We start from the raw sequence: 13,048 nt of genomic DNA, 5'->3' as shown, positions 1-13,048 counted from the left end.
TTGTGACTTTCTGTGCATCCCAGCTCAACATGATAAAGAACAAGAACCCTTGCTGTATGATAATACAGCACAACCTTGTGTGCCTTATTGCTTTTTTACAGTTTTGCCATATTAAAATATTAAAGACAAACATTTATTGCAACATCCAGAATGATCAGTTTTATAATTCCCAGCATGTTTTCTGTGTGAATAAATACCCCGTTTACTGTGACATTAAGAATTCAGAGGTTTCATCATGCGCTGTGATGATAGGGACGCACAAACAAAGAGCGCTGACGAGTTTGTCAGGAAGAATGTGAGCAACACTGTGCTGCGCTGCATTCAAATGAACATAATGGCATTGAGACGGACCTCATGAAGAAGCACTTCACAGAAGAAAGTCAAGAATTATCTGAGCTCATCAAAACAGTCCGACTCTGCGATCGACCCTTCAGTTGCTTACAGTTTCAGTCTTTACAGAGCGTCCCGAATGAAGGATTGCTCAAACTGACTGAATATTCGTATGTGTGCCAGATTACAGTGTGATAGTTATGAATTGAAATGATTTGATTGCAGAGACCGAATCAAAAGTGTGACACAAACACAAAGAAAAGAGAAAAGCCTCATATGAAAGCAATTACAGCTGATTTGTGAACAGAACTATTCTTAACTTCATTTTGCTACTTCAGCAGAAATTCATTAGCTTCTCTCATCATCTGCTTAAGGTGAATCAACATTCATCTAAAACAGCATTTATAGATGGCTAAGCAACTCTGGGTTATCTGTAGGCACTTAAATGTAAAGCTGTTTTGTATATATATATATATATATATATATATATATATATATATATATATATATATATATATATATATATATATATATATATATATATATATACAGAACAAAGGTTTTTCACTGTAATATAGATTTTCATATAGCAATTATATTGTTTTGTTAAAAAGGTCTTTATATATATATATATACAATTTTTTTTAAAGATTAGATTAAATCTTTTCTTTTAATCTCTAGGTGAACTTATATAAATTAATTCAATAAACTGAGTTGATTTACTTACTGTAATATCATCTTGTATTTTCTTTCAGCTGTCTTCTCAGACTTTAATGTTTTTTCTTGTCTTGTAAATGTGTTAAATTTCAACATATTTTTCAAAACAACATATTTCAACATTTTTCAAAACAATCTCTAAATATTCAACAAAAATGAAACAAACTGACACCAGATTCTCATTATGAATGTGTTTTCATTGAAATGAATTAAGAACAGCTACTTATATTCATTTATCACTCAATAACACATCAGTTTACTTACTAATACTGAACAATTCAGACTACACTGAAAAGTCACTGGGGTATAATTGTAGCAAAAGCCAACAATACATTGTATGTCAAAATTATAAATTTTTCTTTTATGCCAAAAATCATTAGGATATTAAGTAAATATCATGTTCCATGAAGATATTTTGTAAATTTCCTACCATAAATATATCAAAACCTAATTTTTGATTAGCAATATGCATTGCTAAGCACTTCTTTTGGACAACTTTAAAGGTGATTTTCTCAATATTTAGATTTTTTGCACCCTCAGATTTCAGATTTTCATATAGTTGTGTCTTGGCCAAATATTGCCCTGTCAATGCAAAGCTTATTTATTCAGCTTTCAGATGATGTATAAATCTCAATTTAGAAATTTGACCCTTATGTCTAGTTTTGTGCTCCAGGGTCACATTTTCAGTGGACTGTAAAAGCTGTATTTCATGCTTTAACAGAGTTCTTCTTGGAGTTGCTGGAGAACACCGAGCGCTCTCTGAACGAGATGTTTCTGCGCACGTATGGGAAGCCCTATTTGCAGAACGCCGAGGTCTTCCAGGGCCTGTTCGCCGAGCTGAAGCGATACTACACAGGAGGCAACGTCAATCTGGAGGAGATGCTGAACGATTTCTGGATGCGTCTGCTGGAGCGCATGTTCCAGCTCCTGAATTCCCAGTATGTCATCACCGAGGACTATCTGGAATGCATCGGCAAGTACATGGAGCAGCTTAAGCCCTTTGGAGACGTTCCCAAGAAGCTCAAGTCTCAGGTTACTCGAGCGTTCATCGCTGCCCGCACCTTCGTCCAGGGCCTCGTGGTTGGACGGGAAGTGGCTAACAGGGTTTCTAAGGTGAGTTAAAGTGGTGTTCATGAAGTGGTGAAAACTGAACTGTCAGACTGATTTGTGCTTATGATTTTATGAGGGAAAATGAAACCTGTAGCATCTGAGAGCATGAACTGCATTCAGTGAAAGTGAAGGTAACATGCAGAGTTCATTCATGCATGAGGTTTGAAAATACAGTTATATCATAGCATATGTTTTTAGGGCCCTTCGAAATCTGTTTTACTTTTTTTTTTCGTATTCCATTTTTTTGTATAAATTTTACTGGATTCCGTATTTTTCTTATTTTTTTTTTGGATTCTGTTTATTTTTCTGGATTCTGTTTTAATGGTTTAATTAAATGTAAAACATGCCGAATTAATTGAAATCTTGAAAACTTATAGAAATTATTAAAAGTTTAATAAATGTAATTTTTGGAGCCCTTTGAAATACCTTTTTTCTTTTATATTTTTAGTTTAATTTTTATTTGATTCTTTTTTTTTCTGTTTACATTTTTCATGTTTCTGTTTAAAATTCAATTGAAATGATGAAACTTATAGAATTTAACAGTTTATTTATGTTTTATAAATTAAATTTTTAGACCCTTATGAATTATCAGTTTTTTTATTTCTATATATTTTTTTTTAGTTTAAATTTTATTGGGTTCCGTTTTTTTCCATTTTAATTTTTCTGGATTTCATTTAAATGGTTAAAATAAATTTAAGGCATTTCACAATTTATTACAATTTTATAAATGACATTTTTAGACCCTTATGAAATCTATTTTTTTGCCATTAAAATTGTAATTAATTAAAATTTAAATGTTAGAGCCCTATGAAATATGTCTTTTTGCCCATCTTTTCAGTTTAAATTTTACTCTGTTATTCTACTCTGTTATTTTTATTTTTATTTTATTTTTTCATTCATCAGGTGAATTGCGTTATACTGTAAATTCTATTCTGGATAAGTCTTACCTGATTTAAGATAATTTAGCTGTTCCCTTGGCCTGGAAGAGCTGGTGTTTAACTGGTTTAGCTCGTCAGTTTCTCTCATAAGGTGCTCTAATATAGCTGGAGAGAGAGATCCACATGACTTTTACAACTATGGTTTTAAAAAAATAACATTTCTCTATATATTTTAGATCTCCTGCTCTTCTATCACATGCTGAGACACAGTAATGAATCATAGGAAAGAAAATAGCGACAGAAATTGGGCTCCTGCATTTACTGCTCTGGTTGGTTTTAGGATTAGCAGCGTCTTCTGAATGAAGTGTATTATTGACTCAGTAGAAGGTCACCCTCATTTTCCAATCGCATGACTTTATTTCATATATGAAGAACAAACTGATTAGTGTCCTTTTGTAGAACATCTGTTAGTATTATTTCCATCCATATGCATCAAATGAACTGTGTGTGTCGTCTTCTGTCCGCAGGTCACCATGAGCTCTGCGTGCGTCAGCGGCTTCACTAAAATGCTCTACTGCTCGTACTGTCAGGGTTTGTTCACGCTGAAGCCCTGCAACAACTACTGTCTAAATGTGATGAAGGGCTGTCTGGCCAATCAGGCCGATCTGGACCCAGAATGGAGCAAATACATCGGTAAGAGCCTCTTCATACCACTATCAAAACCACTTAAGCACATGTCAGCACCGGAATTGTTGACTTTCTTATAGGGCTGGGGTGATAAATTATATCTTATCGAGATTGTGATAAAATATGTTAATTATGATGATAGGTTCTGGTCATTTTTACTCAAATAAACACGACAAGAGCCAGTCATTGCATGTGTGGTATGTGTGAAAGAATGGCACGGTTTCGTCTGATGCACAAACTCAAACTCACGTGACGCTCGCTGTGTTTTTAGCATCTGCGTCTGAATATATGAGGACATGAACACATGAACTTCATCTCCAGAGCTGCTCTGAGAGTCACTTTACCAGCTTTACATCATTTCATTTGAGAAAAACTACCGTCATATTATATACACACACAAACTCAAAGATCTTCATGACCAAATAAAAGTATATGTTAGCATAAAAATAGATATTAAAAGTAAATATATTGCTATTGTATATTAAAATGTACTTCTCAAAGTAGTAGCATTATTATTATTTTTAAGGAATCTCATACAGCCAAGAATTTTTTTTTCATCTATGTTTTTAATGACACAGTTCTGTTGTGTAGGATCTTATTTGAGAAAAAATAAAAATGCAGCGGTTCATTGTAAATTAAGTGCCATATTTTATTTAATTATATTTATAATAAAAATTTAAATTAATTGTTAAAGTTTTATTAATGAATTTAATTAGACACAATTTTTGATGATAAATTTGTATTAAATAATAATCGTAACCCCCCCCCCCATCTATTTTTATAAGCTTGCACTCTTTAAAATGTATGCATTTTAGTTGCAAATGAAATGTTTATCCTTTTGGATTAGACAGTTTTAACTTAAACTAATAAAGTTAATGTGATGCATATTTGTTAGTGATTTATGAATGAAACATGAATGAGCTTAAATAGTAATAAACCAAATGCTTTGTAAATACACAGTTTATTGTCAATTAATCCAATTTCTTATATATATAAATCTCATACATTTCAACTAATTGGCTTGTTTGTTCCACAGATAATTAAATAAACTAGGTACTTTTTTAAGAGAAGACATTACATGCAAAACTGTTTTTTTTAATGCATTGGTGAATTTTGAGATTTTAGGCTATTTTGCTTCCATAACATGTTATTTCAGACTAGCTTTACTATTGTTATTACTATTGTACACTAAAATGTTATTCTCAAAATAATAATAATAATCATAATAATATTTATGGAATATAATTTAACCAAGTAATTTTTTTCATCCATGTTTTAATTGACACAGTTCTGTTGAGCAGCATCTAATTGGACAAAAATGCAATGTTTTGTTGTAAATTAATTGCTGTATTTTAATTTGATGAAATTTTAAAAGATTGATTAAACTGTTAAAAGTTTTCTGAATTCATTTTGTTAGACACCGTTTTCGTATTGAATCGTAAAACACAGAAATCAAAACAAATAAATAAATAAAACACATTTTCTGTTTTTAGGAAATAAAATGATTTCATGGGACCCTAAATTAAAAAGATCTTACTCTGTGTAGTTCAATCATGAACAAACATGCATTTTCTTTTCCAATTGATATTGATATATTTTTTTGGCCATATTGACCTGCCCTACGATTCCCATCCCGACTCAAAAGTGACGTAGTGCTTCAGATCAGCATCTAAAACATTTAATGTGCTATTTAGAGTAAAAACTTTACATTTTACTGCCTCTCTCCAAGACAGCAGAGCTGTAATATGAATCTGGAGAAGCTGTGAAGCAGTAAAGGACATGCATGCTGACATCTGCTGTAAGATGCTCCTGCAAACCGCTGGTTGCATGACTGACAGCGAACACCCACAAACCTGCTCAAGACAATCTGTACAAGACCTGAGCGCTTTTATTCCACTGGCCAACAGCTTCCCTCTGAATCACAGCAACATGAGCCAGAAACTGCTCTAGTTCACTATAGTATAGTTCACTCCAGCTTAGTGTGAAGGTTCGCATTCATTCAGGTCATTGCACTGTGTTGTCTGTTTATTTAAGAATATTTCCCCCCAAATAAGGATTTTGTCAGTATTTACTCAACCTCATGTTGTTTCAAACCCTTGGAGTGGAGCTGCAGTGGAGCTGCAGTGGAGGAGATGCTTAAATTTACAAAGGCATTGGTTTGATTTTGGTATTGGTTGGGACATAACAGCAGACAACAGACATTTCATTGTTTGATCAAAATTATTGCTAGGGATAATTTAGTAGTGGCTGGATATTGCAGGAATGTGATTTTTCGGATTTCCGTTTTTTCCAACCTCTGAGGGATGACCCATGTGATTCGTGTAGATCCGAAGTTTTTTTTTGGAGGGGGGGTGGGTGGGATGGGGGGTTTGTTACTACATGATGATTGAAATCACGCAAGTGGTCTTAAGCTATTACCTAAATAAACTGTGAAAAGAAACCTCACAGACGGAATGGTCCTGAGAGCGCTGTGCCATTAAACCTGACATGTTCTCTATTGGAGTTTTTATTATGGTTTGAATTGGGTTGAATTGCCGGGATGAAGCTTCAACATATAAGAGCATTTAGTGACCAGCTGTTGTGTCGAGCTCATGCTAGGAAGGCAGTTTAGGAATTTTTCTCTCCGTTTATTCCAGGCAGATCTTGGGCAGCGCTCTGGTTTGGCTTAGATGGGCATTGTGGGGCGTTTTTAACATTGCTTCCATAGAGTGGTCTGTGTTCAAATGACTTGGCTGGAAGGGGAAGTCCGGTCGCCTGGAGTAACCCTGATGTAGATGAGTTTGTTTCTTCATCAGATTTTTGAGAAATGTAGCTTTGCATCACTTGTTCACCAATGGATGCTCTGCAGTGAATGGGTGCCTTCAGAATGAGAGTCTAAACAGCTGATAAAAACATCACAATAATCCACACAACGCCAGTGTATCAGTTAACATCTGGAGGAGACAAAAACTGTGTGTTTATGAGAAACAAATCCATCAAGACATTTTTAACTTTAAACTGTCGCTTCCAGCTAAAATATGAGTCCATAATCCATAATAACGCTTCATCCAGTAAAAAAAGACCATCTCCAGTCGTCTCTCACATTAAAATCCAGCCACATATTTGTTTAGAGCTGTTTTGGGCTGTTTTGGCTTGTGCTTGATCTGTGCAGATTTCTCTCCTGATTCAGACCAGAACACTTTGTCATTGTGAGGAAGCATTATTTTGACTCGTTTTTTTGCAACAGTTTGAAGTTAAAATGTCTTGATGTTAAATTTGTTTCTTACAAACACGTAGCTTTTGTCTTCTCCAGATATTAACTGATGGACTGGAGTGCTGTGGATTGCTTGTGGATTATTGTGATGTTTTTATCATCTGTTTGGACTCTCATTCTGACGGCACCCATTCACTGCAGAGCATCCATTAATGAGACACTGATGCAATGCTACATTTCTCCAAATGTGATGAAGAACTCATCCTAATTTTGGATAACCTGAGGTTGAGTGCATTTTCAGCAAATTTTCATTTTTGGTTCAACTATTTCTTTAACTAGTTAGCTAGATATAAATATGGTGCTTTAAGTAACCAGCAACATTCATTCAGAAAAGAGAAAACTGACTGTAGAAGACTTGTTACACTAATGCCATTAGATTATTAATCTGAATTAAATTATTCCTATCGAATTCTTCTGAAACCAAATAATCTGAGCTGCTGTCCACATTCAAATGTACTCTTACTGCATGTCATCTATTGACTCATTTGTGGCCGTTTTTTTTTTTTTCTCCTCTAAAAATGTTCCTGAGGGAAATCTCAGCCCCACAAACACAATGTTTACAGTGTGTTGTGCCAGTGTTACTCTGGCAGGATTGTCCAGAGCCGACAGAAATAGATGTTGAGCTCTAGTCCGGCCGAGCTTCCATTCACAGAACTGAAGTGACGTGCGAATATGCTGAATTTAAATTAAATGCAAATTATTTTCAGCAAACAGTTCATCTTGGAGAGCTGCACTGCACACACAAAATAGGTGTGTTCGGAAAACCAGGAGAATGTTACAAGACGCAAATATTTATGAATGCTGCACGCTGCACATTTATGCAGCGAGTATTTTTGTGATAGTGCATGTAATGAAATTAGTGCTGTCAGTCGATTAAAAAAGTAACGAATTAATTGCACATTTTTTCTGAAATTAATCACGATTAATCCCACCTAACATTAAAGTTTTTAAATATTCTTTTCTATTCCTATAATTTCACATTCAATCTTTAAATAAATGTAGAAACAACATAAAGACAGTATATTTTTAATATATGTTTAATGGCATCTTTTTATGACTGAAGGTGAGTATCACTGATACCAGTACTACTGATGTCTCTTGGAAATCTTTTTTAGCCCTAATATTTAACCATTGACTATCCATTCAACATAACTTGAGAGTTATCAGTTTCAACATTTATTAGACTTAAAAAAAAAAAACTTGTAATTTAAGTGAATTTAAAACAATCTTCACATAAACTCATTATAATAAATGTCATATTATAATAAATGTCATATTTACCTGTGGATTTATTTTAGCCAGAATCAGTGGTTTCTATGGTGTTGCTAGGAGCTGATTGTTTTAATTTAAAATTCCAGATCATCTAAAACAACATTCCAACAACAATATTCCAAAACGAAAGCATGATTTTTCCCCCCTGTTCAGTTCTTTGTTGTAATTCACATTTCTCTTCGCCCTTGTTAGTGTTTGGCAAACACACAAATTAGTCTTGCCCTTTCTGCAGTCCTTTGTTACCAAACTGTAAACGGATCCTTATTGATTTTATTTGCTCATTTCTTTTTAATCGCATGATTTGTTTCATTAGGTAACAGGATCTAGCCACAACTTCACAATTCATGAAAATTCAAGACCCAAACATTTCCTGTGCCCTGAGAAGAGATGCTCATGAATAAGACATTAGTGCTTTATTAGAAGTCTGACACAACACCGCAGAGCCGAGCAAGGAGTTTTATGAAGTGTAATGAAGGGACATGAGTATTTGTCATTCTTAATGTAAACTTAAATGAAACTTTTATTGAGGCATTCATTATTTTGCTGCTTAAATTTTCCAAAAAATGAATGAATTGAAATGACAGACAGTAGGAAAAGATTTGTAAATGCAGTTGATAAAATGCAATATTAGTATGTGTAGTTAGAACAGTAAAATAAATAGATTTATCTGCTATTAAAAGAGAGAGAAAAAAACTCTTATAAAAAGAAGAAGCGGGTCAGCTTGGTGGTGCTTTGCACACCATGGCGGTGTTGCAAGCCTTTCAGGCTGACTTGCTGAAGGATTTGGATAAGGGCAGAGGTTTGTCGCCTGAGGCAGTCGAAGAGCTGGTCCGCACCACAGATTTGGCTCTCTGTGCCACCAAGCAAACTGCTGCCGCCATTGGGTGCTCAATGGCGGCGATGGTGGCTATGGAGAGACATCTGTGGATCAGCATGCGCCTCGGCATTGCTTGGTTGGATTTTGTTCCCTAATCTGCCCCCTAGGGGGTGCAATGTGGAGTTCCCTAGAAGGGGAACATCTTGGGTTACGCATGTAACCATGGTTCTGCGAGAGGGAACCAGACGCTGTGCTCCCTCGCCATGCCTTCGGCCTGCCTGTTTACGTCTCCTTCAGACATCTAAGTGGATGACGTATTCAGCAGGTGCCCTTTTATACTTCCGGGCACCCCGCCTATTACGTCATGGGCCAGGTGGACAAATAGATTGGCGTTGTTTCACACATTCTTCAGACACTCGGGGAACTATGGTTACATTCGTAACCCGAGGCATTCTTTTGAACTTTCTATTCATCAAAAAAAAAAAGAATAATAATAATAAAATAAAATGTGTCACAGTTTCCACAAAAATATTGGGCAGCACAACTGCTTTCAACATTGATAATAATTAAATAAGCAGCATAAGCAGCAGCAAATCAGCATATTATAATGATTTCTGAAGGATCATGTGACACTGAAGACTGGAGTAATGATGCTGAAAATTCAGCTTTGATCACAGGAATAAATTATAGTTTGACATACTGTGTATATTAACATGGAAAACAGTCATTTTAAATTTTATTAATTTTTAAAATTTTTATTGATTTTACTGTATTTTTAAGCAAATAAATGCAGCCTTGATGAGCAGAAAATACTTCTTTCAAAAACATTATCATTTATATCTTAAATCTTGTTGTTGTTGTTTATAAACCAGTGCATTTTCCCCCCAGGGTCATAGTTTGATGCGTTGTCTATCTGTCACACACAGTGTTTTAGATCTTGTGAAGTGTGTTGGGTGATAAAAGTGTGTGATTTCACCTGTGGAGGGTTTAATAACAGCTGTTTGCATTGTGGCTGATCTCACAGGAGCAGACAGGGTTAAACAAATACAAACAAGTACTGACAGAGCTGCTGGAGGACAAGAGTGTTGGCCGGAAACGGGTAATGGCTCGCAGCTGTGCTCTGGGATCATGATGGGAAGAGAGTCTGGCACATCGCTGCTCTTGCTTTACTAGCAGCATAACATCATGTCAGAGAAAGACTGCAATTTTTCTGTGTACAGGAATATGTGTATGCGCTAATGTGATGCTGCAGTCAATCTTTTCATAGACTAAACTAAAGTTTGGGGATTCTGGTGTATTTTTATTTGTAGAGCAAAGAATAAAAGCAGCTTTGTTGAAAAATGTAGAAGGTATATTTAGCCTGAAAATTAAATGAAGCTCTTTTTGCCTAAATTTAAATATTTTAGGACCTTTTTTCTTTTCATTTTGCCTGAAATTAAAATGAAGCCAATTTAAGGACAATTTTGTGTTATTTTTAATATAAGAAATTGCATAAGGACCATTTGTGCATTCCATATCTTTTAGAAATTATATTTTGCCTAAACGGAAAAATACAGCCATTTTTAAAGACCGTTTTTGGTTTGCTTATTTATTTATATTTTGCCCAAAACGAAAAAAAAAAAAAAAAAGTTTAAAAGAACCATTTTTGCATTTTTATTTTTGATAAAATTTCGCCTAATATGAAAATAAAGCCATTTTTAAGGACCATTATTGCATTATTGTTTTTTTTTTTTTTTTTTTTTTTTTTTTTTTTTTATTCGGCCTAAAATAAAGCTTTTTGAAGGACCGTTTTTGTATTTGTCTGCAAATTATATTTTGTCTAAGAAGGAAAATTTGTACATTAATTTACCATTTTTTTATGTATTTTGTCCAAAAATAAAATAAAGTCTTTTTAAGTACCATTTTTGTATTATTTTTATATTTCCGTAAAAAAATTATTTTGCCTAAAAAGAAATATAATTTTTCCATTTTATTTTTTTATTTTGATAAATCATATTTTGTTTAAAAACTATTTTAAGGACCATTTTTGCATTATTTTTAACATTTTTTTAAAATCTTATTTTGCATATGAAGTAAAGTAATCCTTAAATTTTTAAGGACCATTTTATAAGTGTGCATTTTATGTGACGCTGCAGGTTTTCCAGTCACTCTTTTCATTGACAAAACAAAATTTAGGGGATTTTGGTGTGTTTTTCCTTCTTTTTTGTTTACTTTTATTTTTTTCGTTGAAAGAATAAAATTTGGGGGATTTTTGTGTGTTTTTTATTAATATTATGTTTGACAATCTTTGACCCTGTTGGAAGCCGTGTAAATATTCTTGGATTGTAGTTTCTCTGAAGGACTGATGTGGAGCCGTATTGTCTGGTGCGGCTGATGCCAGCTCCAGTGCCCGGCTGCTGAGCTGCTCCACATCATGTTTGGAGGTTTTTGTGGTGTTTGGGTGTTCAGACATGCAGTCCACGCCTGGGAAAATAGATGTTGACGTGAAATAAATGTTTATGTTCCTCCATCATATTTGTGGACAAAAGTGTTGCCACACCCGCGTCAGCTGCCATTAGCATGGCCTGTGTACGTATTAGAGGCTTTATGTCCATCCATCCTCTGAACACACTGAACCCTTGTTATAAATCAACATTTCATTTATTCAAATTTGAAAAAAAAATCTTCATAATTAAGTATAAACTCCAGAATAATAATAACAATTAAATATTTAGAAATCAGTTCTTTTCTGGAGACAGAATAGTTATGTAAATGACACATGTTTGCATTTGTTTTAAACATTGGCTATTTATAGAACCATGTTGTGCATATTTCTTTTAGAAAAATTATTATTTTGCCTACAATGAAAATAAAAAAAAAGCCTATTTTGTTTTTTTACCCTATTATCGTTTTGATAAAAGAACGAAAAAACAGATTTTAGGAATTGTTTGCTATTTTTTTAAATTATATTTTTGTGGTGCCAGTCAAAATAATTTTTTTTTTTTTTGCAAAATTTTTGGAATATTTTTAGAAATTACATTTTGACTAAAAGAGTGATAAAGTCAATTTTATTTCTGCATTATTTGTGAATTTTTTTGGAAAATTATTTATTTGGCTCTATACAAGAATATTGGTCTAAAGAGAATAAAGCCTTTTTAATGAACTATTTTTGCATTTTCAAAACATGTTCTATTTATGCCATAAAAGAAATTAAATTGGCAAATTTTACGGTTTTTTTTTTTTTTTTGTTTTTTTTTTGTTTTTTAGAAAATTGTGTTGCCTAAAAAAGGAAGAATCTATTTTATTTTTCTATTATTTTATTTTTATTGACCATTTTAAGGTAAAATTTAGCATTATATTGTGAGCTGCAGGTTTTTCCCAGTCACTCTTGCGCATCCATTTTCATTTATGAAAAACCAAAATTTGGGGGGGGATTTTTGGCGTGGTTTTTTTTTCTTTGTTAGTTCTTTTTCTTAAAATTTCCTTCTCTTTTCAAAACTTATTTTAAAGATCTGTTTGCACACTATTTTAAAAACATCTTATCTATTAATTTTGCCACTCATTGACCATATTTTTGCATGTCTAGTTGTAGGAATTCGATTTTCTCTGAATGGACTGATGTGGAGCGTATTTGTCTGGTGCGGCTGATGCCAGCTCCAGTGCCCGGCTGCTGAGCTGCTCCACATCATGTTTGGAGGTTTTTGTGGTGTTTGGGTGTTCAGACATGCAGTCCACGCCTGGGAAAATAGATGTTGACGTGAAATAAATGTTCTCCTCCATCATATTTGTGGACAAAAGTGTTGCCACACCCGCGTCAGCTGCCATTAGCACGGCCTGTGTACGTATTAGAGGCTTTATGTCCATCCATCCTCTGAACACACTGAACCCTTGTTATAAAACAACATTTCATTTATTTTTATTTGAAATTTGAATATTAATATTTGTGTTTGAGTTTAAAATTAATAATAACAATTAAATATTTAGAAATATTTTTCTTGAAAATAA

At 33.7% G+C, this 13,048-nt stretch overlaps 1 protein-coding gene across 1 annotated transcript in view; it reads left to right on the top strand.

The window, feature by feature from the left end:
* The window catches only part of gpc6b (glypican 6b), a 35,564-nt gene that overhangs the window by 5,536 nt on the left and 16,980 nt on the right, over positions 1-13,048 (top strand). Inside the window, exons 3-4 of the mRNA XM_042730443.1 lie at positions 1,769-2,160; positions 3,563-3,728. Of these exons, the coding sequence (XP_042586377.1) occupies positions 1,769-2,160; positions 3,563-3,728 (558 nt within the window). The remainder of the gene's footprint in view (positions 1-1,768; positions 2,161-3,562; positions 3,729-13,048) is intronic.

This window comes from Cyprinus carpio, chromosome B9 (assembly GCF_018340385.1).
Source record: "Cyprinus carpio isolate SPL01 chromosome B9, ASM1834038v1, whole genome shotgun sequence".
In the NCBI taxonomy this organism is placed as follows: Eukaryota; Metazoa; Chordata; class Actinopteri; order Cypriniformes; family Cyprinidae; genus Cyprinus; species Cyprinus carpio.
Note: the sequence above shows the minus strand (reverse complement) of the source record. Positions and strands in the feature narration are given on the sequence as shown.